Consider the following 26,891-nt stretch of genomic DNA (forward strand, 5'->3'; position numbering starts at 1 on the left):
ATATGTGTGTTGTCCTGATTTTTACCACAATATGGCATACTCCATCATCAGGAAATATTTCGGGTCTGTTTACACACTGGCCAATACAGGCGGCACTGATTGATGATCATGTTTGATTAAGAACTTCACCACCACTTTCCTCTCTAGGGAACCTTTTTCCAAGTCGGTTTTGTCAAAAATGGAGTTGGGAGAGAGAATGGAGAAACTGCCAACAAAGGAGAAAGGAATATCGGATGATATCATTCACTCGACTTAGTCGACTAGTACATCTATTTAGACAGGTGTTAGAGCTGTAGCAGCTCTTCACAAACAAACTGACAAACTAACAGTAACAAAACCAGTCAACAATTGATAACACTCTCTAACGATATTAATACAGAGTTGATTGGCAACGAACATCAGGACGCCACCACTGGGAAATTGTATGAGCCTTAAGCAAATCTGAACCAGAAGGTTTATTGTTTGGGTGACTCTCATTAACAATTAGATGTGCCGAAGGAAGGAGATGCGTTGCATCTTTTAAATCTTTCCCAAATACAACATGACTGACTAGATTCCTCGTACTGTTATTTTCTGCTAGTGTCATGGTTTTTCCGGCTCCAACTTTGCGTTCGAAGTAGGCAATATATTCTGCACAAAGAATATCAGCTGGGTTCACAAACAGGTGAGGAGTCCAGCTGGATAACAAAGCAAAATGGTCCTCCATTCGAGGCTTACTAAGTTTTGGAGCAAAGGCAATGAGGCTTGCCTTGACCACATTGTGTACACAGCGGATTCCTTTCTTCACTTTCTTGTCCTCTAGCTGCTCTGTGGGGCAAGATATGAATGGAGGATTAAAAAGATAAGCTTTAGGAAACCATTCCATCTTGTGAATCATCTTCTTTCCAACAAGCAATGCTACAGCTGACCCCAAAGAATGTCCAGCCAACCATACATTTCGAGCTCCATTCGCCTCAACAAAGCGCTCAACATAATTTAGGGCAAGTTTAAATTGACTGCTATCTTCAAGTTTGTTAAGTAAGCAATTGATGTTTGACTTGATGTCCTTCATCCATGTCTCTAGCGTGAAGAGTGTGCCCCGGAAGGCAATAACATATTCTGGGACGTCTGAATCTGCTGATGCGTATTTGCCATTGTATTTATAAATAGCACCGAATATGCACTTGTCATGATCTATGAGAGGTTCATCTAGGTGGAAATTGAAGGAAGTCCACCAAGGTTCAACATTATCTTCTTGATACCTACCAAGGTTCCTCCTCTGGCGGTCCCTTTCTAAGGAGTATACCCCTTGAACTAAGCTGGCAACGACGGATCTCTGGTGATCTGTATTTTTCCTGCAACAAGATTAAAACTAGGCATGTTCATTTGAATTCTCCAGCAGTATTTTAAAATCTAGGTGATGCTAATCCTGTGGAAACAGCTGCTAAAGGTTTGCTCGGTCGTTAATATTGTAGAATTTCAAGAAGCTACGTATCAACTTGTTGAAACAAGAAAATTACGTCAAATAACAACAAAAACTGATAAGATGCATGTGGTGGAACTGACCATTACTTACTTACTTTGATATGTTTGTAAAAGAGTGTACCTAAACAGCATGTTTCTACTTTGGAAAGTTTTGAAAATTACAATGCTGCAGGTGGGACTGACAAGCCTTCACTTGTATGTCGGTCTCCTCCTCCCTTTGGGAAGCTGAAATTCAATATTGATCGAGCTTAGAAAGTTAATCCAGGCCCTCCTAGATGTGGGGGAGCACTTGGAGACCAACTTATCTTCATATTTAGCTTTTCTTGTTATCCTCGATCGGAATGGTTTGAGATTTTTGTAATCCCAAATTCTTTTTTTTTTTATATTAAAAAAAATAATCAATAAAATTAAAATTTCGTCTTTTTTATTAAAAAAATATATAAATAAATGATATGTTTTCATCGTAATTTCATAATAATTATGACTCACATTTTAGCCAATTCGTACAATTAATCATTGCGATAAGGATAACCTCGAATCAATTGACTCTAAAAAGATAAAAAGTACTCAAACTAAAAAAGAAAAGAAAAAAAAAAAAGAAGAGCAATTTAGTGGCAAATTCAGTTGTCAGTTTTCTTTGAGGATATGGTCTTACCAGTCCATAGCTGTGAGATGTTTAGGTCCTGTCTCGTGGAAAATTTCTTCCTTAAAGCCCATTGTTCCCAACGTCCCTCAACTTCCTCTCTTTCTGATATCCTGTCAGAGAATCAAAAGATGGATGTTCAGCGTAATTTAATAAGGAAAATGATACTATATAGTTTGAGTTTGTTCTTTTAATTTGATCGTTTATATATTTATTTTTTAAAATTTATGTTAATAGTTAAGAAAATAATTGTTATTGAATTAATATTTTTGTAAAAACAATTAAAAATATTTGAAAAAAGAAAAGAAAAAGAAAATATAAATACACTAGAGAACACGGCCAAGTGGCCAACCACACACACACACTTGACTTGACGGCATATTAGCACCGTCCGTTTGATAAATATGATTGGCAAACTGGATAAAAATATATAAGCATTAATTAAGCAAGTACAAACCACTAGACTCTAATATAAATCAATATCCTATCCAACCTTATGATTATTATTTCTCAAAGGAAAAATCTATATTGATGCTCAATAAATAGCGTAGCACTCATTTGCTTATGCATATGCAACTCTGCTACTTAAAACCCTCTTCCTCTTCTGGATTTGTCGAGTTGTTTCTTTTCTTTTTTCTTTTTTTATTTTTAGAGAAATGTTATAGTTACGAAGTGATTTTATAAAAATAAACTTATAAATTGATGTAATTTTATATGATACGTTAGATCTATTTTACAATAAAAATAATTTTATAATTTGACATACTATATAAAATTTCGTCAATTTAAAAATTTATTTTTATGAAATTCTTTTATGACCAAGATAGAAGGAGGTGGCAATGAATATTTTCCTAGTTACAGCCTCATAGACGATTAATGTGTAGCTGAAATTCAAGAAAAAATATTTTCCAAGCCAGACCAGTACTGCATGTAACAAGAGAAGTTGAGTAAACTCTTTAAAAAGGTATATAGCAAGAAAACTCTTTTTTGAGAGGTGAACATTTTTGTGTTTCACTAATAGGATCTGTCTTGTTTGTTTTTACTGACAAGATGAAATGAGATGAGTTAAAATTAAAATTAAATGTTGAATAAAATATTATTAAAATATTTTTTTTAATATTATTATTTTTTTTAGAGTTTGAAAAAGTTAAATTATTTATTTTATTTTATTTTAGAATTTGAAAAAGTTAAATTATTTATTTTATTTTGTGTAAAAATTTGAAAAAATTGTAATAATATGATCATGAGATGAGAAGAGTTGTGAAAACAAATGAGACAGAATTTTTGTTCCAACTCTAAGACTTAAAACGAAAGAGATAGATCCATAAAATGAGTCTTACATTATTATGGAGCATATAATATTGTCTAATAAGAAGTTCATTTAAACAGTTATATATGTGGCACCCGAGAAATTCATTTAAACAGCTATAAAATCCGAACAAAAATTCTAGAGAAACTAGATCCCAAAAATACTATCAAGAGAAGGGAATTGCATTCTATAGATTATATGTGAAAGTAGAGAACCATTTCACAACAAAAATATACAGCATATATGAAAATAATCAGAATTACTTATAACTTACTCGATACCAAGTATAAATATATCAGTAAGATCGAAAAAAATCATACAAATAAACTCGAGGGAGCAACAGGAATTAGTCAAGTCGGGCCGCAAAGCACTGAGTGACAAAAATTACCTAAGTTATTGGATGTTTGGAATTAGCAAAAGAAGAGGAAGAAGATGAAGATAACACGAGTAATGGCGAATAGTCTTCTTCTTATAAATAGGTAAAAAACCATCAACGTCGTACGCAACTCCGAGATGAAAAAGAAATTGCAAGTTGTTAGTTGACTGACCTCGTGATTGGAATATACTCCAATTAAGTTTGGAATTATGCCCTGAAAAAGAAATTAACAAATTGTTAGTTACTTGACAGCTTATTAAGAAATATTAATTACCAATTTTTTACTAAAATTTGTTGACTAGCTAAAAAATAAAATTCATCGATCATAAAATAAAGATACGCGTATTGAAGACCAACTATTACTAGACACCAAGACTATTGACTCAAGACTAGTTGAAACGGTCTCTATTACGTAAGAGTAGGATATGGTGATCTTGTAAATCAAGTATTTGAATTTTAAATGTTATAGTCATCTTGTGTAAATCAAGTATTTAAATTTTGAATACTTGATAAATAGTCTAACAAAAGCAGTGAGTTAGTTGTTCTATTTTTACCAGTGATGTATATAAACTCATTTGTGTATACGTTCAAAGCAGTGGAAATACACTTTAGTACAATCTCTCTCATTTTTCTATATGGTATCAGATTTAGGGTTCGTTTAGGTAGTGAGAATACTTGAGAAGTATTGAGAATGTTTGTGAATAGTTATGAGTAGAGATTGAAGTGAGTTTGTGGGTCCTATTGAGAGTATTTTGAGTTGTTTAGATGTGTGAAGTATGTTGAGTTGTTGAATTTTAAATAGATAGTTGAAAAATATGTGGGTCTCATAAATATTATAGTGATTTTATTTTTAGTAATAAATATTATAGTGATTTTTTAATATTAATAAATATTGGAGTGATTTTATTTGATTTTTGTATATAATAATAATAAATATTATAATGATTTTATTTTTATTTATATATAATAGAGATAAATATTATAATAATTTTATTTTCATATATATAATAGTGATAAATATTATAGTAATGTTATTTTTTATTTATATATTGTAGTGATTTTATTTTTTATTTATATACAATATTAAAAAATATTATAGTGATTTGATTTTTTATTTATATATTATTGTCAAGTTGTTTGTTTCAGAAATTAGTTTGGCGTAAGCAGCTGCGTCACATGTTGCTAATTAATTATTCTGCGTTATTTATACAGTGAGTTGATATGAATTCAATTTACTTACGCAACCTTATAAATTCCCAACATTTTCCCAAGTAAGATATGGATGCTACGTAGAAAACAAGCTCATTAATACTGGTGCTGATTTTTTCTAGTCATTGCATGTCATCTTCATCACTTTTATTCAAACTTAGTAGAAAGCATGCTCATTACTGTTGCTGATGATCTTCTTCACGCCCACAAACTGCCAAGTCAATGCACGACTTGGAAATTAAGCACCTTTACGTATAGACGTTGATATGAACGTCCCATATATAGAAGGTGGCCTGCGTCGACCACTATAATTAATATATTGTCACCCGGCCCGATACGGCCTAGCCGAAAGCTCCTTGACATTAACATGACAGCGCTATTGCAATAGAAATTTTTAATGGAAAAAGCTACTTACAACCGGTTTGGGGAACCGGCTTGCAACCGTGTCCTACGTGGCACAAGACGACGTCGTTTGTATTTTGAATTAGACAATCCGTTTTCCTGCATATTTTGCATTTTCACATTTCCCTCCTTCACTTTCTCCCACTCGATCCAGACCCTTCTCCGCATTCCCATCCTCCCCATTCCCTTCTTCTTCCTCTACTCTGCTTCGGTCAGCATCGAAACGAGTAAGCCGTTCCTTCGCTTTGCTTCGGTCAGCGTCGAAATGAGTAAGCCGGTTCCGGATTTCACTTTCTCTCGCTCGATCCAGACCCTGCCGTCTTCTCCCCATTCACATCGTCTTGGTCTTCTCCTCCAGAGCCACGAAGTCGGTTCTTCTTCTCCACCATATGGGAAATCTGAAGCCTTCAGAGCAGGTAGGCACTTCTACTCTTCTTCTCCTCGAATCCTCTTCTCCGAAGCCCTGTCGTCTTCAAACACCAAATCTGAAATGTGAAGCCCACAGAGCATCAAAACCCTAACCCTAACCTGAAACTCAAATCCTAACCCTAACCCGAAACCCTAACCCTAACCCTAACCCTAACCTCAAAAAATTTGTCCATCCTCTGCCCATAGAGGAACTAGCCCGAATATTGCTGATCTTGTGCAATTGATTGAATGGAAATTTATTGCCCACCCTAGGATTTTGTATCTTGGTATCAATGCTTTGATTTTAATTGATTTGTACATTAATTTTGATCTTTAGGTGGTGAATGCCGGAAAAGAGTCCTTACAATGGGGTAAGCGCGCACTTGTTTGATCATGCATATAACTTCTTACTTATTTGGATGAGTTTGTTGTATTGGAAAAGCTGCTAGTGGCTGTATTACATACTAATTATAAGCATATATTGATCACTTTAGTTTTGTTTAAGAAACCATTGTTCTTTTCTACTTGAATATAATACTAGAAATTCATCAATATTTTATAAGATCAATCACCCTTTCATATTGTAACCTGCTGGTTAATTATTCTGATTCGCCTAGCTCATTGCATATATAGATGCCCATGCATGTGATATGGGGGAAGAAAAATGGATTTTTCTTCTAAGACTACGAAAGGCTTTAGTTTCCATTGCTGGTGGTGGTTTCCAGAGCTTTTATTTGATTCTTACCCAGTTCTGCAATGAGGGGTCACGTAGAATGACTTTAGTTTTATGAAAGTGAGAAAGAATCCACCTCTTACTGAATTTCATAATCTAGAACATTGAGAGTAAAACTTGATGCAATCTCAATCTTAACTAGCTTTCAGACTCTCTTTAGTTATGTTTTCTTATTAGTCTCGTTTCATCAAATGTTACTCATTCTCTGACAAAGAATTTTTATTTTAATTACAGTTTCATACAATGATTTGAGAATTTTGAAACTGAAACATATTCCAACCTAGATCAATATTAAATGAGGTTGAGATCATAGGATATTAAGCTTACTGTGAGTTTGATATAATGATAAAAGAAGTTGGGAGGTGGGGCATGCAAAATGCTTTTTAGACCTCAAACTTATTGCTGAGGAAACCATGGGTAAAAGGAAGAGAAGTAAACTTTGAGGTTTTTTTTTTTTTTTCCCAAATTCTGTTGCTTCCTTTAATTCATGAGATTGACATCATAGCATATACTTTATCATGTTAATTGGGAGTTTATACTGTGTGCAGGTAGATGAAAGGTATAAATTCTTTGCATGGGCAGATATACTACAGTTGCTAGAAGAGAACATTTTATTAAGAGAGACTAAGGCTAGGAAGACGTGGGATGATGTATTAAAAGTAGTGGAATGAATTTCCATTTGATGTGCATTGGATTCTGAGTTGCTGAAATTCAGAAATGTGTTGTACTGCTTTTATGTGGTGTAAATGTGAACTGTAACTGCTAGGTGTTGGAATTGATTCTCTTTCTTCTTAGGGTTGGAACACAAACTAGTAACCATGTTGGTGCTGGTACTAGTACTGGTACTCAAATGCTTGGAATTGATTCAATTTTCTTGAAAGCAAAATCTACCTTGCACTTTTTCTAATTTTTCTCCCAATATTATTTTTTCCCTGAAGTTATAATTGTATCATGTGCAAGCATTTAGTGAAAGGTGTTGTGAAGTGAATGATTATGCCCAAAATTCCAAGACTACCATAAGTCTAAAGTAAACATGAATAGCCGGTCATATACCTATAAATAGCCATAATTCAATCCTCCTCTAATCAAGACCACCCATATATAGCTTCATGTGCTCAAGAAAACAAAAAACATCCAGCAACTTTCATACACAGCAGCACAATATTCTTGTGTAAACTCTCTTCCAAATTAAGCAACTCAAGCACTTGAACCCAAAACTAATTTCATTTGCTAGGGATGCTCTCTGTCTCTCTCTTGGTAACATCAACGCAGCTGCCAAAGGCTATTGAACACTCTGCTTTTTAGCTGAAACCTAAAGGAGCCACCCACTTAAATATAAAAAATAAAAATTCGGGTATTGTCTAAAACAAAAAACACCTCCTACTATGCATGAGTCATCCATCTAAATTCAAACATGAAATTACACCTTTACTAAGAAATATTTACAATAATTTATAGTTTGACTCCTCTATGAAAGACACTAAAATATTTACAATTTATAGTTTTATGTTCGGTGACGAGCAAAAATGTTTTTCACAAGTGTTGAGCTCTCCAACCAACTCCAAAATTCTCATCATTGTCATTGTCACCATAAAAAAACTTAGCAACCTGCATTTCCAATTTCTTCTTCCTCAGCATTTCAACTTTCTCTCTATAGGCCCTGCAAGAAATGGAACGAAATCATTAAGCATAAAAAGGCTGGACCAACAACAAATAAATTTGTGAAGAGATCTCTTGCAAATTAGAAGGCTAGCAATTATAATTTATAACCCTCACCTCCTCTTCTTCCAAACGGTCATCCACCTCCTGCAAGTCTTCTTGGATCAACTTTTCAAATTCCATGTACTCATCTCTAGAAACAATCAAATAATTTGTTCCACTTTAAAAAAAATATAAGAACTTTCAAATAAGATTATTCCTTGCACTTCTTAAATTCCTTGTAGGACTGGTAGGACTGTCATCAAACTAGTTAAAAAACCAGAGAATTGATTGGAATCCAAGATGACTTGGGGAGTTTAAAGAGAAGTGATATAAAAAAAATTATAATGAACAAAAAGGTAGAAACAAAGAAGCAGGCTTTGGAAAGCAAAATCATAAGGCTTGTTTAAAGTAAAGCTAAACTTGTTTACTTGAAAGCAAATTCAAGTATTGAGCACAGTAAAGTCACAGTTCATGTAATATGAACAGATGGACGAATGGAGTGAGCCTGATGTCTGCTTGTTTTAGCTTTACAAAAAGGCCACAATTTATTTGATCAAGCATGCATCAGCCACACCAAGTTTGATTGAAACTCATGGGTGAACCAAAGATCATTATCTATATACTTTGCTCAAAAACCAATTAATGATATCATCAAGGAAAACACAAAAAAGGGTGAGCATCAGATATAAACTACATGTGAGTCCATTTTCTATATATTTTGCTCCAAAACAGAATATTAGTTAATTACTTGTTACATTTAATATGGAATCTGTGCAGTGATTTCACCCCCACCTTCTGCACAAATTTGGCTATTCATTTCAAACTCGTTTGCCTAACAATTTCTGTCTTACAAATATATTTTTCAAGTTGAACAAAGAAAGACGCAGTATTTATTGCTATCTGTACAAATATTTAGTATAACTCCAACCACATTAAAATCTATGAACTGGTACAATAGGTCTCATTTCAAATAAAATGTTTAATATTTATTTCATTCATGAGCATGTGGCGATGTGAAGTTTAATATGTATATACTTTATATTATGGTTCTAGATTGAAAATGTTGACATTTTTTATGCTCTTTTCAAGTTATTTTCAGAATGGGTTTTTCTTTTTCTTTTCCTTCTTTTATTTCCTTTTTGAAAATTGCTTATTATAAGATTAATCATATTTACTCTCCTATTCTTTGAAAATGAAAATAATTTTATCAAATTCGTGTAGTTAAGTCTTTTTCCTACCAAGACATACTCATGGTCAAATGTTAATGTGACCTGTATTTTCAAGTTAGTGAAATGTGATATAAGCTATAAAATGCACAAAAATAAGGAAATCTTGCTATCTACACCGTAAAGTTTTTCATGTTCTGTTAATTTACATGCCAATTGTTTGCCAATAATCTGTTAAAAAGAAAAGAACACAATAAAGAACAGTTTCATTTCACTAGCAAATTTTTGGGAAAAGATCCTAAAATAGTTGGCCTCATTCCTTCCCTTCATTATTGTTTTTGTGCTGTGCATTTAGCAGGGCATTTCATCCGAGTCCAATGAAGATGGAAGCTGAAAGTTAGAACACATGCTCAGGTATTAAATGAACTCTGAATAGTTTTAACCCTTTTACTGTAAGTGGATGATATGCGCTTTATTCGTATAAGCAAAAGTATATTTGCGTATTCATTTATTGTCACACCTAGTACACAACAGCCTATTACATGAGCGAATAGAAAAAGTATTTATGATATAACTTTTCCAATAACAGTAATAGATTCAACAGTAATTAATATATTTCAAAAAAAAAACCAATAATTAATATATTTAGCCACTATCTAATAAATAGTAGAACTTATTCATTTATCTATAGCAGAGATAAAAGAAAAAGAGAGACCGAATTGATACAAGCTAGAAACCAATCAAAATATGCAAAAGCATTACAGCACCTTGATGATCACCTTCTTCATGGATCACTCAAACTAAAACCAATTAATTTGCTTCAAGTTAGTTAGCCCCAAAATCTTAAAACAAAATTTTACTCAAGATACTAAAATTTTGGCTCTAAAAGCGAAAATTTTACTTTTCTTTAAAAAAAAAATAACTCATAACGCATGGCATTTTCTACTCTCTTCAATCCGGTTTTAAGTTTTCCTTATTACGTTTATTTTCTACACGTGACTTTTTTCCACTCTCTCTTGAAATCCCTTCAAAAATTTTCCTTCAGTCATTCATTTCCCTTTTCTAGCAGTTGCTTCTCTTGGGTCTACAAACCAATATAACCTTGTCGATTGGTGAGTTACACGCATCGAGAGTGTCACATAGGAGAAGGAAGCGCCATTCAAGCTAGCGCTCATTGGCTTATAAACCTAGCGACATAAACCACACAGCAGCTAAAAAGACAAAAAAACACACAAAAAAAAAAAAAGAAGAAGGAAAGAACAGAACAGAACAGAATTTAGCAGCGAAAGCGTAGGGAAGCAAGGGATCAAACTTACCATGGAGAAAATGGGCATCTTAATATCGACCTTCTTCATTAAGTCCGGCACCGAAAAATCCCAATGCCAAATCGAGCCATCGAGTGAGGCAGTCCAGCAGTAGCACAAAATCTTAGAAGCGGGGCTCGATGCCGGCACCACAATCACCGACGTCACCTGCGCCGTATGACCTTCCAATGATGCAATCTACAAAAGAAGAAATTCGGTTCATGGGGAGCACTGTTATTCCACAGGAAATGAAAGGGTGACAGTAAGCGAACCTGTAAGCCAGTGGAGGTGCTGAAGATGGAGACGGTGTTGCCTGTGAAAACGAGAAGACGCTTCCCAATTCTTCTATATATTTCGCTCAGAATGTGTGAAGAACAACCGAAAATCAAAACTATTGTTTCGGAAATTCTTACTTTGTCGTTATATAGTGGAAGAAGCAGACAGCGAAATCTGTAGAAGCAGACCCACGTCGACGCCGGCTCAAATCCGGAGTATGTGACGGACGGCGACCGAAACAACCAGCTCTTCAGTCCACGGTGGCGACAACGACAGACGGAATCCTTCCGAGGATCTCTAGGGGTTCAGCGATGAACAACGAGCTTCGGCTAATTTTTTTCCCGTTTCTCTCTCTTTCAGCCATTTCATTCGTTTTCCCCCCCCTTTTTTTTTTTTTTTTAAAAATTTAAAAATAGGCTGACGTGGCACCGCACCGGCGGTTGTATATAGAACTATTGATTTTTAATTTTTATTTCATTTAATCTTAACCCACTGTTCTAACTTCTAAATCATATTTATGATTAATAAAAAACATGCTCATTACTGTTGCTGATGATCTTCTCCACGCCCACAACCTGCTATAAATATATAGAGAAATGCTTTAGGTCTCGAAAATGGGTCTTAAATTTGTATCTCGAATGACTTTTTTTTTTTTAACTTAATGATTAAAGAAGTGTTTTATTAATAATGTGGTAAATTTTTTTATTTTTTTTTAAAATATATTTATAATGATTAAAAAAATACGTAAAAAAATTTAAAAAAATAAAAAAAAATGAAATATATTATTCGGAATCTTTATTCAAGACTCATTTTCGGTGACAATGCTCAAATATATAAGTCAATGCACGACTTGGAAATTAAGCACCTTTACGTACGTTGACATGAACGTCCCACACTATAATTAATATATTGTCTCCCGATACGGCCTGGCCGAAAGCTCCTTGACATTAACATGACAGCGCTGTTCCAACAGACCTCACACGCATTGCATTATTAAAATCATGTTCCACCAGTACTATTAATTTTACCCAACACTACTTCATCAATATTAATTGTATTCACGGTACGTATTAATTGGCCGATAGACATATATAGCAATTTAGTTTATTAGACAGTAATCGGGATTTATTTTATAAGTTCATTACAATTGATCTATTTATAATATCGGATTAATCAACTTTCAATAATTTTTTTGAGATCATTGATTAGGAAATTATAAAGTACAGTTTATTTCTGTTTCTGAAAAAATGAATATTAGCGTCAATATTGCTAAAAATATATATATAAATAAATCAGCCAAGTTTAAGAAAATGAATCGTGCACCCATGCAGCTCATGATATAGTGAAAATTGTATGTGTCCATTGCTAATTGATAAATAACATACAAATTAGCATAAAGAGATAGGGTGGGCTTCGGTACGTACGTTAAATTAAGCAGCTCACGGATGAAAAATATATGGAGTCAGTGCAAATATATGCATGTAGGCCTAAATCATGCAATATTACAGAAAGCTCACCATAATTAAACCATAATTAGGAGAGTCTCACAAGGCTCATACACTCACCCACATGAAATCATGATAAGCGTTTGTGTGCTGCATTAATTTGTATTTGGACTTCTAATTGGGTTTGATTATATAAATATTCTCATTTCCTTATTTTAAAAACTTGTCTTTTTCTATTATTCTTGTTTTCATGCAAATTTCTAATATTTAAGTTTTTTTTATTAAAAAATATTCCTTTCTAGCGATCATATTTTAGAAAAAATATATATATATATTGTACCTTCCTAATTGGACAAAGTGGAGACAAGAAGAGAGGTGCTTGGGAGTGGAATGAATGACAAGGCTATTACAAATAATTTTAATGGATGATTAATATGGTTTCATACATATTTTTAAAGTTTTTATTTTATTATTCTTTGCTCAATATGGTAAACATATAAAACTCTATTTAAAAACTAAGGTTGGGGTCTATCAAAATTGGGTTTAATCCAAAAAATATTAATAAGACCATTTAAATAATCGAATCGTATTTATGAAGAAGTCTTTTTCAATCTATTTCTCTGGTTGAGGAAGGCCTCATGTGGAAAATTGGTGATGGTACCAGGTCAGAATTTGGAAGGGCAAATGGTTTAATAGAGCCTTTACATGCTATCAACAAGGAACAGAATTGATAAAATCTAAGATGAGGTGTTAATCTATGTTGGGCCTGTACGTAAGATCTAACGAAATTTATTCTCGAGCTATTTTGACCTATTAAACATTAATGGAGTTCGAAGATAATTATGATACATTAAATTGTTGGTCTTTGAGTTACTTTCAAGAGCCACCAAGCTAAGCTTCATACCATCCAAAGTTGTTATTAAATTTTTAAAAATTCTATGTACAGAACACATTTACAACTCAATGAACTAAGTTGTGTATACCAATACATTATTTTTACATTAGTATATGTGACATGTTGTATATTATATTATAGTTTTTTTTTATAACAACAAATAAGAATATATAGTACTCTAGGTTTAGCATGTTTGAAGTTACTGAGAGAAATCTATCATTATCTCAGAGTTTTGTTTATACTTATATCATGATCTTAATAATGCAGAAAACAGAAAATAAAATTCATGACTATGGACTGAAGTTTGAGAGACACAGAGAGATCACTCACGTATGCAGGCTCCAATATTATTCAGATGCATAGGCTTTCTTGAAAAAAGAAGACAGACACCTGGGAAATAAACAAGTTTAGAGCGGCATGATTGAAGTTTTTAAAACCTAATGTCTTACAGGGTGTCACTTATTATAAAATTCCTTCGGATATCAAACAGGGGTCTAGTTGCCACAAGTAGCTGTTAAGCTTTTCTTTAGGTGTAAAGAGCTCTTAAGCTTTTCATAAGCAAGGAAATGGTTATTTTTCTTATTACGAAAGTGTCGTGATTTCCACGCTTACGATAGTGGTAATCTTTTAGAGCGAGGGCGCGGCCAACCATTCAAACTCTCCCCAGAAAAGTATCAAAGAAAACAGCTTTATGCAACAACACAACAAATGCAAAGTATAAACTTGTAAGCCACTTTATTATTGCATTAGGACTGGGCATTTAAGCCCAGCCGAGATTCTCTCTTGTTCCTATATTTAGGTTGTGGAATATGTGTGTTGTCCTGATTTTTACCACAATATGGCATACTCCATCGTCAGGAAATATTTCGGGTCTGTTTACACACTCGCCAATACAGGCGGCACTGATTGATGATCATGTTTGATTAAGAACTTCACCACCACTTTCCTCTCTTGGGAACCTTTTTCCTAGTTGGTTTTGTCAAAAATGGAGTTGGGAGAGAGAATGGAGAAACTGCCAACAAAGGAGAAAGAAATGGAAGAAGATATCATTCACTCGACTTAGTCGATTAGTACATCTATTTAGACAGGTGTTAGAGCTGTAGCAGCTCTTCGCAAACAAACTGACAAACTAACAGTAACAAAATCAGTCAACAATTGATAACACTCTCTAACGATATTGATACAGAGTTGATTGGCAACGAACATCAGGACGCCACCACTGGGATATTGTATGAGCCCCAAGAAAATCTGAACAAGAAGAACTTTCAGCAGCTTTTTTGTTTAGGTGACTCTCATTAACAATTAGATATGCCGAAGGAAGGAGATGCGTTGCATCTTTTAAATCTGTCCCAAATACAACATGACTGACTAGATTCCTCATACTGTTATTTTCTGCTAGGGTCATGGTTTCTCCGGCTCCAACTTTACGTTCGAAGTAGGCAATATATTCTGCACAAAAAATATCAGCTGGGTTCACAAACAGGTGAGGAGTCCAGCTGGATAACAAAGCAAAATGGTCCTCCATTCGAGTCTTACTAAGTTCTGGAGCAACGAAAATGAGGCCTGCCTTGACCATACGGTGTACAGAGCGAATTCGTTTCTTCACTTTCTCATCCTCTAGTAGCTCTATGGGGAAATATAGGACTGGAGGATTAAAAAGATAAGCTTTAGGAAACCATTCCATCTTGTAAATCATCTTCTTTCCAACAAGCAATGCTATAGCTGACCCCAAAGAATGTCCAGCCAACCATACATTTCGAGCTCCCTTCGCCTCAACAAAACGCTCAACATAATTCAGGGCAAGTTTAAAGCGACTGCTCTCTTCAAGTTTGTTAAGGAAGCATTTGAAGTTTGACTTCATGTCCTCCCTACGTGTCTCTGGCGTGAGGAGTGTGCCCCGGAAGGCAATAACATATTCTGGGACGTCTGAATCAGCTGATGCATATTGGCCATTGTATTTATAAATAGCACCGAATATGCACTTGTCATGATCTATGAGAGGTTCATCTAGGTGGAAATTGAAGGAAGTCCACCAAGGTTCAACATTATCTTCTCGATACCTACCAAGGTTCCTCCTCTGGCGGTCCCTTTCTAAGGAGTATACCCCTTGAACTAAGCTGGCAACGACGGATCTCTGGTGATCTGTATTTTTCCTGCAACAAGATTAAAACTAGGCATGTTCATTTGAATTCTCCAACAGTATTTTAAAATCTAGGTGATGCTAATCCTGTGGAAACAGCTGCTAAAGGTTTGCTCGGTCGTTAATATTGTAGAATTTCAAGAAGCTACGTATCAACTTGTTGAAACAAGAAAATTACGTCAAAGAACAACAAAGACTGATAAGATGCATGTGGTGGAACTGACCATTACTTACTTACTTTGATATGTTTGTAAAAGAGTGTACCTAAACAGCATGTTTCTACTTTGGAAAGTTTTGAAAATTACAATGCTGCAGGTGGGACTGACAAGCCTTCACTTGTATGTCGGTCTCCTCCTCCCTTTGGGAAGCTGAAATTCAATATTGATTGAGCTTAGAAAGTTAATCCAGGCCCTCCTAGATGTGGGGGAGCACTTGGAGACCAACTTATCTTCATGTTTAGCTTTTCTTGTTATCCTCAATCGGAATGGTTTGAGATTTTTGTAATCCCAAATTCTTTTTTTTTTATATTGAAAAAAATAATCAATAAAATTAGAATTTTGTCTATTCAATTTATTAAAAAAATATATAAATAAACGATATGTTTTCATCGTAATTTCATAATAATTATGACTCACACTTTAGCCAATTCATACAATTAATCATTGCGATAAGGATAACCTCGAATCAATCGACTCTAAAAAGATAAAAAGTACTCAAACTAAAAATGAAAAGGAAAAAAAAAAAAAGAAAAAAAAAGAGCAATTTAGTGGCAAATTCAATTGTCAGTTTTCTTTGAGGATATGGTCTTACCAGTCCATAGCTGTGAGATGTTTAGGTCCTGTCTCGTGGAAAATTTCTTCCTTAAAGCCCATTGTTCCCAACGTCCCTCAACTTCCTCTCTTTCTGATATCCTCTGAAATATTCTGCCAGAGAATCAAAAGATGGATGTTCAGCGTAATTTAATAAGGAAAATGATACTATATAGTTTGAGTTTGTTCTTTTAATTTGATCGTTTATATATTTATTTTTTAAAATTTATGTTAATAGTTAAGAAAATAATTGTTATTGAATTAATATTTTTGTAAAAACAATTAAAAATATTTGAAAAAAGAAAAGAAAAAGAAAATATAAATACACTAGAGAACACGGCCAAGTGGCCAACCACACACACACACTTGACTTGACGGCATATTAGCACCGTCCGTTTGATAAATATGATTGGCAAACTGGATAAAAATATATAAGCATTAATTAAGCAAGTACAAACCACTAGACTCTAATATAAATCAATATCCTATCCAACCTTGTGATTATTATTTCTCAAAGGAAAAATCTATATTGATGCTCAATAAATAGCGTAGCACTCATTTGCTTATGCATATGCAACTCTGCTACTTAAAACCCTCTTCCTCTTTTGGGTTTGTCGAGTTGTTTCTTTTCTTTTTTCTTTTTTCTTTTTTAACTTTTAGAGAAATGTTATAGTTACGAAGTGATTTTATAAAAATAAACTTACAAATTGACGTAATTTCATATGATACGTTAGATCTATTTTACAGTAAAAATAATTTTATAATTTGACATATTATATAAAATTACGTCAATTTAAAAATTTTCTTTTATGAAACTCTTTTATGACCAAGATAGAAGGAGGTGGCAGTGAATATTTTCCTAGTTACAGCCTCATAGACGATTAATGTGTAGCTGAAATTCAAGAAAAAATATTTTCCAAGCCGGACCAGTACTGCATACAACAACAGAAGTTGAGTAAACTCCTTAAAAAGGTATATAGCAAGAAAACTCTTTTTTGAGAGGTGAACATTTTTGTGTTTCGCTAATAGGATCTGTCTCGTTTGTTTTTACTAATGATAAGAAATGAGATGAGTTGAAATTAAAGTTAAAAGTTGAATAAAATATTATTAGAATATTTTTTTAAATATTATTTTTATTTTAAAATTTGAAAAAATCAAATTATTTATTTTATTTTGTTTTAGAATTTGAAAAAATCAAATTGTTTATTTTATTTTGTGTAAAAATTTAAAAAAATTGTAATAATATGATCATGAGATAAGAAGAGTTGTGAAAACAAATGAAGCAGAGTTTTTGTTTCAACTCTAAGACTTAGAACGAAAGAGATAGATCCATAAAATGAGTCTTACATTATTATGGAGCATATAATATTGTCTAATAAGAAGTTCATTTAAACAGTCATATTTGTGGTACCCGAGAAATTCATTTAAACAGTTATAAAATCCGAACAAAAATTCTAGAGAAACTAGATCCCAAAAATACTATCAAGAGAAGGGAATTGCATTCTATAGATTATATGTGAAAGAAGAGAACCATTTCACAACAAAAATGCACAGCATATAGGAGAATAATCAGAATTACTTATAACTTACTCGATACCAAGTATAAATATATCAGTAAGATCGAAAAAAATCATACAAATAAACTCGAGGGAGCAACAGGAATTAGTCAAGTCGGGCAGCAAAGCACTGAGTGACAAAAATTACCTATGTTATTGGATGTTTGGAATTTGCAGAAGAAGAAGAAGAGGATGAAGATGAAGATAAAGATAAAGATAACATTTGTAATGATGAATAGTCTTCTTCTTATAAATAGATACAAAACCATCAAACACGTACGTCGTACGCAACTCCGAGATGCAAGTTGTTAGTTGGACTGACCTCGTCATTGGAATATACTCCAATTAAGTTTGAAATTATGCCATGAAAAAGAAATTAACAAATTGTTAGTTACTTGACAGCTTATTAAGAAATATTAATTACCAATTTTTTACTAAAATTTGTTGACCAGCTAAAAAATAAAATTCATCGATCATAAAATAAAGATACGCGTATTGAAGACCAACTATTACTAGACTCCAAGCCTACTGACTCAAGACTAGTTGAAACGGTCCCTATTACGTAGGAGTAGGATATGGTGATCCTGTAAATCAAGTATTTGAATTTTAAATGTTATAGTCATCTTGTGTAAATCAAGTATTTGAATTTTGAATGAGAAATGCTACACAACCTCCCCAACCTCCACACACCATTTTTTTTTTAAATCTTTATATTTTTTAATATTTTTTTAAAATTTTTTTTTTGAGTTTATTATTTTTAAAATAATTTTATTTTTCTATTCATTATTCATATATTAAAAATTTGATGAAAGAAAAAAATAATAAAAATTAAAAAATGTGTGGTGTGTGGAGGATGGGAGGTTGTGTAGATTTTTTCAAAAATTTTGAATACTTGATAAATAGTCTAACAATAGCAGTGAGTTAGTTGTTCTATTTTTACCAGTGATGCATATAAACTCATATGTGTATACGTTCAAAGCAGTGGAAATACACTTTAGTACAATCTCTCTCATTTTTCTACATGGTATCAAATTTAGCCAACTAACCTACGTCCTTCCATGTTCTCTCTTTCCTCAACTATGTCAGACCACTCCTCCTCCGGTGTACCCTCTCTTATCACCCCACCAACTATTAATGTCACTAAACTTTCCCTTAACAATTACCATGTTTGGAAAGCTGAACTTATTCATTTCTTCCGTGGTCATGGTCTCTTCGGATATCTTAATGGCACCACCACAGTCCCTCTTAAATACGTTGATTTTACTAACTTTGAATCTCATGTCAGGAAATATTTCGGGTCTGTTTACACACTCGCCAATACAGGCGGCACTGATTGATGATCATGTTTGATTAAGAACTTCACCACCACTTTCCTCTCTTGGAAACCTTTTTCCTAGTCGGTTTTGTCAAAAATGGAGTTGGGAGAGAGAATGGAGAAACTGCCAACAAAGGAGAAAGAAATGGAAGAAGATATCATTCACTCGACTTAGTCGATTAGTACATCTATTTAGACAGGTGTTAGAGCTGTAGCAGCTCTTCGCAAACAAACTGACAAACTAACAGTAACAAAATCAGTCAACAATTGATAACACTCTCTAACGATATTGATACAGAGTTGATTGGCAACGAACATCAGGACGCCACCACTGGGAAATTGTATGAGCCTCAAGAAAATCTGAACAAGAAGAATTTTCAGCAGCTTTTTTGTTTGGGTGACTCTCATTAACAATTAGATGTGCCGAAGGAAGGAGATGCATTGCATCTTTTAAATCTGTCCCAAATACAACATGACTGACTAGATTCCTCATACTTTTATTTTCTGCTAGTGTCATGGTTTCTCCAGCTCCAACTTTGCGTTTGAAGTAGGCAATATATGCTGCACAAAAAATATCAGCTGGGTTCACAAACAGGTGAGGAGTCCAGCTGGATAACAAAGCAAAATGGTCCTCCATTCGAGGCTTACTAAGTTCTGGAGCAACGAAAATGAGGCCTGCCTTGACCATACGGTGTACACAGCGGATTCGTTTCTTCACTTTCTTGTCCTCTAGCAGCTCTATGGGGAAAGATAGGAATGGAGGATTAAAAAGATAAGCTTTAAGCTTTAGGAAACCATTCCATCTTGTGAATCATCTTCTTTCCAACAAGCAATGCTATAGTTGACCCCAAAGAATGTCCAGCCAACCATACATTTCGAGCTCCATTCGCCTCAACAAAACGCTCAACATAATTCAGGACAAGTTTAATGCGACTGCTCTCTTCAAGTTTGTTAAGGAAGCATTTGAAGTTTGACTTGATGTCCTCCATCCGTGTCTCTGGCGTGAGGAGTGTGCCTCGGAAGGCAATAACATATTCTGGGACGTCTGAATCAGCTGATGCGTATTGGCCATTGTATTTATAAATAGCACCGAATATGCACTTTTCATCAATGAGAGGTTCATCTACGTGGAAATTGAAGGAAGTCCACCAAGGTTCAGCATTATCTTCTCGATACCTGCCAAGGTTCATCCTCTCGCGGTCCCTTTGTAAGGAGTATACTCCTTGAACTAAGCTGGCAACGACGGATCTCTGGTGATCTGTATTCTTCCTGCAACAAGATTAAAACTAGGCATGTTCATTTGAATTCTCTAGCAGTATTTTAAAATCTAGGTGATGCTAATCCTGTGGAAACAGCTGCTAAAGGTTTGCTCGGTCGTTAATATTGTAGAATTTCAAGAAGCTACGTATCAACTTGTTGAAACAAGAAAATTACGTCAAAGAACAACAAAGACCGATAAGATGCATGTGGTGGAACTGACCATTACTTACTTACTTTGATATGTTTGTAAAGGAGAGTGTAATCTGCTCAAGACTTCCTCAGGCCCCATTTTCCAGCTTTCCTTTTTTCCAAATTTTATTTGGAATCATACACTTCCCAAAAGAAATTCCTGTCTTTCTTTGGAAGCTATGGAATAATGGGGTAGCCTTTGATGAAAATGTTAAAAAAATGTGGCATTCCATCGGCGTTTAGATGTAGGTTCTGCTCATAATTTGGGATTGATTCAGCATCTCATGTCTTTAATGAATGTCCTGCAGCTATCTCAGTTTGGAGTTTCTTCTATAAAGCTTTTGGTGTCATGCCCATGTGGCACATGGTTGGAAGGAAGGATTGGTTTTTTGGAGGACCCTCTTCCCTAACTCTGACAAACTAAACTTATTGGCATGTATAGAGTTCCAGCGCTTATTATATTGGAGTTGTGGCTCTCTCACAATGCAGCTAGATATGATGGGGGCTTAAAGCTTTCTTCTTCCATTATTTGGAAAGTGTTGAATTGGTTAAAGGAACTCAATTTCCTCATTCATCCGAAACAGATCTTACCTAAACAGCATGTTTCTACTTTGGAAAGTTTTGAAAATTACAATGCTGCAGGTGGGACTGACAATCCTTTCACTCACTTGGAGACCAGCTTATCTTCATATTTAGCTTTTGTTGTTATCCTCGATCGGAATGGTTTGAGATTTTTGTAACCCCAAATTCTTTTTTTTATATATATATATATTAAAAAAAATAATTAATAAAATTAGAGTTCCGTCTATTTTTATTAAAAAAATATATAAATAAATGATATGTTTTCATCGAAATTCATAATAATTATGATTCATACTTTAGCCAATTCATACAATTAATTGCGATAAAGATAACCTCGAATCAATCGACTCTAAAAAGATAAAAAGTACTCAAACCCTGGAATCAATCATCTGGAAACTATTCCAGATGATCTCAGCCCTGCATTCCTTTGAAGCAGTGATATCCCATTTTGAAGCCAAACAATAATTGCTTGGTTCCTTGTGCAAGACTGACTAAGCGGCTGTTGCTCATGCTTACTGCTACCCAATTCCAAGGCATTCATCGCATAAAGCAGTAGTATGCAACTATGATGCACTCATTGTATAATTATCAATTGATAGTGTTTTCAAAGAGATCGCCAGTCTTTCCAAACTATGTCAAATTATTAAGCAGGGATGACAAAATCAGAATTCTTTTAAACACTTGGTATGATTAAGTGTGGCCATATATAAAACAAGTGGGTGGCCACGCATAAGCATATTTCATTTGTACAGTACATTTATAAGTTGCATTGTAATACTGCAACTTAATTATTATAAACATAGTTTGCCACGAGCATGAATAAAGCACAAAATAAATTAAGTAGTTTTTTTCTTAATATAAAAAGTTCAATGCAAAAGCTTGCAGAACCTACACTATAAGGAAAAAGACTTACGTTCCTGCAATCTCCTGGTATGTACTGGTGATGCTAAAATCAGCATTGTTCATGGCTATAAGATCGGCAGTGAACTGACATGAGAATGGTACTTATCCTCGAAGTTTTTCCAATAAATATCAGAATCTAGATATTTTGTCTTCTCCAGCGCATGCGCAATTGTGCACTACAGATACCAAAGCTTTTTACCATAAGATTGCCCTCTCAGCAGATAATAGCATGAATGTCTCATTTGCATTATCATAATACAAGAAATCATTTCTAACCTGTGTGACTCCCATTTTATAAGCTAGTAAAGATGCAACAAGGTTTCCATCACTGTAGTTTCATATAATAAAATCTGGTATTGACCTGTAGCTCAGCAACAAGTTCACTTGCTGCATCCTGATCAAACACAACCAGAAATGATAATAATATTAGTAAAAATTGTTTTTAATTTCTGTAAGCCTGGATACAATGACTCCCAAGTGGCAGGGTGCTATTGAATAATAAAGGACGTGGCGATGCGGGTGGTAAATGGTACATCAATAAAGCTTATCAATAAAACTTAATGAAGTAACAATGGTCAAGCTTTAATGGAAGGTTAATCAGATTCTCAAAAAATAATAATGCTTTTATTTAAAGAAGCTAATTCTGTGATGTTTATAAACACCATTTTTTTTTTCTCTCACAAGGAGTTTGGACTTAAATGTATATGATCACAAAAGGAATCTAAAATATACGTTACAACCATAGCTGTTAAGCATAGATTTAAAACAAGAAAACTCCATAAGAAGGGTAATTCACTTTACAGGTAAAATACTTTTACCTCTGCAAAGGTCTCCAGATAGGGCACACATCAAATCTTGAGATCCATTTACGAAGAACTCCTTTCTCTGACCTAAAAGGAACTCGCAAAATATGTGCATGTCCAGTTCCACTTACTCTTTCCAGCCGCTGATTGCATGTTGTTCCTTTTGAATCAGGTATTAACCTGGTCACCTAGGATAACCAGTAGAAGAAGTACAATGTTAAAAAGAACATTAGGAAAGGTTATCTAAACAATGTCTACCGATCAAAGCTAAGCACAAAAACACTTACAACAAGAATCCTAGGAGTGATATCCAGTCCCTGCTTACGTATTCTAAGAAGCATTTCTTTCTCCAGTGCACGAACTTGGTCCAATATGTACATAACCTTTACATTAAAAAAAAAACATTGACAGAATTTAACCAGAGTGTTACGCCAATCTATGAAACGGGAAGGAGAAGAAATGAACAAATGAGCTAGACAAAAGATGGAAAAAAAGGGGGGGGCATGTATATTTTGCAGCTCAATTTTAATGATTTATTTCGGAAAAAAAATGAATACCTGGCCACCAGTGTCCGGTAAACCGAGAACATTGGCTTGCCCAAAGTAACCATGTGGAGATAAAATGACAACGTTAAACACCATGGGTATTCTCCCAAGGAATGTCTCTAATGTAGATGGGTCAGGGGCCTGAAGGATGTCCAAGAGAAGATATATCATCTCCAATACTTGTTCTGCTTTATCACCCCAACCTCTTTCAAAACCCATTCCTTGTAATCTGCATGCAAGTGTAAAAGTAAAACCAGAAAACATCATGGAATTGAGACTTGACATATTACCAATCAGAAAAAAATTACCAACAAAAAACATTGTTTTAGAGTTGACATCATGTAGAACGTACGCATATTCAAAATCAGAATAGGGAGTATCAGACGGAAGCTTAGAAATATATTCCTCAGCTTTGGCCAATGAAGTCGTGGTATGCTCTGTATCCGATCATTTAACATCAACGCCTGCACATGCACATAATCCTCATAATCCTCAATCAAAACGTATAGCTCTTCAAATTTCCCATACGAAGAAAGATTTTAAGGATTTTTTTCAAGATATTCCACTCTTAACATCAACCCGTGCACATAATCCTCAATCAAATCGTATAGCTCTTCAAATTTCCCATACCAAGAAAGATTTTGAATATTTTTTTCAAGATATTCCCACTCCAGAGCATAATAATACCAAATACGATTATACCCACAGTATGCAAAGAAAGGATATTACACCACGACACCTTAAGAAAAACAACTAAAAGTAAATTTGAAGTTTTGATCATTTCCAAGTAAAAATTATGGTATAGCACAGTGAAATTATTGGAAAATAAAATCAACATTGGAGAAGGCCCCTTGCTTAGCACACTTACACTTCCTTTATATTTGTATGCTCTGAGGAAATCAAGTAATGGCTCCAACGACTCTTTGTTACGAAACATAATTGAAGAAAGGTGACGGTTGAGGAACTGAACACCATTGCCAATGGATGAAGACCGGCTGGGGTGAGGAAAATTTGCATTGAACGGCTCAAAGTCGAGCTCTAGTACAAACTTGTCACTCCACCAGAGAAAACACAACTTATGGCTGCATTCACCGTTCGGTTTCATACAGAGAAAACACACGGATAGTGAATTCTATCCGTCCAATCCTCTACTCGCAAGCTATGTATAGAACCTGACCTCTTTCTCTCTCTATCTTACGGAAAAGCCTACATCATATTGCCGCTCAACAGAGCCCCTCTCTCTCTCTCTCTAGATTTCTCATCCCTCCCGATCTCCTCAGCCACGGCAACACCTCCCAAGCCTCACGGCCAGCCGCGCAGCTGCAAGCCACCTCAAATTGTCGTCACCCACAGCCACACCCACAGAACCCAGAGTCGAGAACCACCGTAACCCTCCTCCAAATAGCTACTGCTCAGCCCAGCTCAGCCACCGTGAGGCCATCCCCTTGTCAGCACCACATCTTCCAGTACTACTAGATGAAACTCTAAACCACCACTACTCTGTAAGCCGCTTGTGCTTTTCCCCTCAGCAGAAGCCAGAACCCCTCTCTCTCTCTCTCTCTCCCCCATCGTGCCAATCCACTCTTCTTCGTTTGTTCTAATTATTAAATGGGAAAAAAGATCTGCTCAATCTAGATGGCATTCATTCTGATTACCCAATTCTGAAGCAACAAATTCTCTACGTATGTACAAATTCATACACTCCTTTTATTTTGGGTTTTTTTGGATATATACGTGAATGCATGCACGCATGCATATGCGGAAGCAGCTAGCTGCATATTTAAACATCAAATTCTAGAATCAAGCGCACGTAGATATCGATGTCCTTAATAATGACTTGAAGTACATGCATGATGCAGCGGCTGCCAGCCAAATGAACGGTGTTAATTTTTAACAAAAAACAACTGTTAAAATAGAAATTTTTGTTTGATAGGCTCTTTATATTTATATATATAAAGAGAAAGATATATATATGTATGTTGTACCTGAGAAATTTACTTAAGCAACTATAAAATTCAAACAAAAATTCTTGAGAAATAGATCCCAAAAATACTATCAAGAGAAGGGAATTGCATTCTATTTGTGAAAGAAGAGAACCATTTCACAACAAAAATATTGCACAGCATATAGGAGAATAATCAGAATTACTTATAACTTATTCGATACCAAATATAAATATATCAGATAGATAAAAAAAAAATCATACAAATAAAAACTCGAGGGAGCAACAGGAAGTCAAATCGGGCAAAGCATTGAGTGACAAAAATTACCTATGTTGTTGGATGTTTGCAATTAGCAGATGAAGATGAAGACATCAAGGATGAAGATAAAGATGAAGATTTCATGAGTAATGAAGATAGTCTTACTCTTCTTATAAATTGGTACTAAACCATCAAACTCGTACGCAACTTCTAGATGAGAAAGAAATTGCAAGTTGTTACTTGACTGACCTCTTCATTGGAATATATTCCAATTAAGTTGGAAATTAAACCATGAAAAGGAAGTTAACAAATTGTTAGTTACTTGACTTGTTAAGAAATATATTCTAGTATGTGGCTCATATTGAGTGAAACACATATATAGAGAAAGCAGGCTGATGTCGGGAGTGAAGCGGAGCGGAGTGAGAGGAGGGTAGCATACCGAGTAGAGCGGAACGACGGTACAGGATTATTATTAGAATTTTCTATACCTCTTGTACGGCTAGGGTTTAGTCGAAATACATATGATGTAATCCTAATTTTATACATAGTGAAAATTCAGTCCCGCTCCTGTGGATGTGGACACACTACCGAACCACGTTAAATTCTGTGTGTTTTCTTTACTTTCTCTTTTTCGTACTATTCATTATAATTGTCGCACGTAACACAACAAAATATTATTAAAAAATATATTCCAGCCAAAAAAAGTCATCGATCACAAAATCAACGTACGCACCAAATAGCTCAATGCGTAGCTTCACAATAATTGTAGGGAAGCATTCCACAGCGGGAATGAGGCTCCACAAGGTTTTGACTCTTAAGTTTTGGATCTTACCTAGTTGAGACGACCACCTGCACAAATAAAATGGATGACATACACGTTAAAACTAACCATTTAGTTGTGGCATGGCATAATTCATAGTACTCTTGGTTTGATTGGCTAAAATATTTGTGACTATCGATACAAGAGAATTTCAAACCATTTCTAAAGACTTCAATTCTCTATTCAACCATTTCTTTGTAAACAATTTGAGAGCCATTCATTCACCAAGTTCTCATTAATCACTGGCTTATAAAGAGTTGGAGTTTTACAAATTCTTCAATAAGTAGTGTTACAATGATTGAAGAAAATGGTTACTATTTTTTTTCTTTTAATAAAGGGAGTGGAGGGTTTCAAATTCAAATTTTTCATTTAAAGAACTGGATCATATGTCATCAAGGTCTTGGCAAGAAAAATGTTACTATTGTTAACTAGCCATG

The 26,891-nt window shown here is 34.5% G+C and overlaps 2 protein-coding genes, 1 long non-coding RNA gene and 1 pseudogene across 10 annotated transcripts; 1 reads left to right on the plus strand and 3 right to left on the minus strand.

Moving 5' to 3' along the window:
- Nucleotides 1-212: 212 nt before the first annotated feature.
- On the minus strand, nucleotides 213-3,861 carry LOC109018160 (GDSL esterase/lipase At4g10955-like). 4 transcript variants are annotated; one of them, XM_035684916.1, is made up of 4 exons: nucleotides 3,805-3,861; nucleotides 2,120-2,220; nucleotides 1,627-1,689; nucleotides 230-1,334 (listed from the first exon to the last, which is right to left on the minus strand). In XM_035684916.1, exons 2-4 carry the CDS (start codon nucleotides 2,179-2,181, stop codon nucleotides 371-373), a joined length of 1,089 nt encoding a protein of 362 aa, XP_035540809.1. In that variant the 5' UTR covers nucleotides 2,182-2,220; nucleotides 3,805-3,861; the 3' UTR covers nucleotides 230-370. The 4 variants fall into 4 exon arrangements, with proteins under 4 accessions (XP_035540811.1, XP_035540809.1, XP_035540808.1 ...); XM_035684915.1 differs by having other exon boundaries at nucleotides 3,737-3,812; XM_035684917.1 differs by lacking the exon at nucleotides 3,805-3,861 and adding an exon at nucleotides 3,691-3,709.
- A 1,576-nt stretch (nucleotides 3,862-5,437) lies between these two features.
- On the plus strand, nucleotides 5,438-7,451 carry LOC118344301. Its single transcript, XR_004798071.1, has 3 exons — nucleotides 5,438-5,819; nucleotides 6,149-6,182; nucleotides 7,093-7,451. It is a non-coding gene; the product is annotated as an uncharacterized LOC118344301 (long non-coding RNA).
- Nucleotides 7,452-14,355: 6,904 nt separating this feature from the next.
- On the minus strand, nucleotides 14,356-18,069 carry LOC109018043 (GDSL esterase/lipase At4g10955-like). 5 transcript variants are annotated; one of them, XM_019000233.2, is made up of 4 exons: nucleotides 17,985-18,061; nucleotides 16,282-16,382; nucleotides 15,777-15,839; nucleotides 14,356-15,484 (listed from the first exon to the last, which is right to left on the minus strand). In XM_019000233.2, the coding sequence occupies exons 2-4, from the start codon at nucleotides 16,341-16,343 to the stop codon at nucleotides 14,500-14,502; spliced, it is 1,110 nt and encodes a 369-aa protein (XP_018855778.2). In that variant the 5' UTR covers nucleotides 16,344-16,382; nucleotides 17,985-18,061; the 3' UTR covers nucleotides 14,356-14,499. The 5 variants fall into 5 exon arrangements, with proteins under 5 accessions (XP_018855778.2, XP_018855777.2, XP_035540688.1 ...); XM_019000232.2 differs by having other exon boundaries at nucleotides 16,282-16,394; nucleotides 17,985-18,052; XM_035684795.1 differs by lacking the exon at nucleotides 17,985-18,061 and adding an exon at nucleotides 17,917-17,933 and having other exon boundaries at nucleotides 16,282-16,394.
- Nucleotides 18,070-19,915: 1,846 nt separating this feature from the next.
- LOC109013206 lies at nucleotides 19,916-24,588 on the minus strand (annotated as a pseudogene).
- Between the last annotated feature and the right edge of the window lie 2,303 nt (nucleotides 24,589-26,891).

Source organism: Juglans regia, chromosome 13 (genome assembly GCF_001411555.2).
Source record: "Juglans regia cultivar Chandler chromosome 13, Walnut 2.0, whole genome shotgun sequence".
Classification (NCBI taxonomy): domain Eukaryota; kingdom Viridiplantae; phylum Streptophyta; class Magnoliopsida; order Fagales; family Juglandaceae; genus Juglans; species Juglans regia.

Excerpts from the sequence above, each read along its gene's own strand:
- LOC109018160 (XM_035684916.1), bottom strand. The coding sequence starts at position 2,181 with ATGGGCTTTAAGGAAGAAATTTTCCACGAGACAGGACCTAAACATCTC. Across the intron at positions 1,690-2,119 it reads CATCTCACAGCTATGGACTG|CTTCCCAAAGGGAGGAGGAG; the intron begins GTAAGACCATAT and ends ATTGAATTTCAG. Across the intron at positions 1,335-1,626 it reads TCAGTCCCACCTGCAGCATT|GAAAAATACAGATCACCAGA; the intron begins GTAATTTTCAAA and ends ATCTTGTTGCAG.
- LOC109018043 (XM_019000233.2), bottom strand. The coding sequence starts at position 16,343 with ATGGGCTTTAAGGAAGAAATTTTCCACGAGACAGGACCTAAACATCTC. Across the intron at positions 15,840-16,281 it reads CATCTCACAGCTATGGACTG|CTTCCCAAAGGGAGGAGGAG; the intron begins GTAAGACCATAT and ends ATTGAATTTCAG. Across the intron at positions 15,485-15,776 it reads TCAGTCCCACCTGCAGCATT|GAAAAATACAGATCACCAGA; the intron begins GTAATTTTCAAA and ends ATCTTGTTGCAG.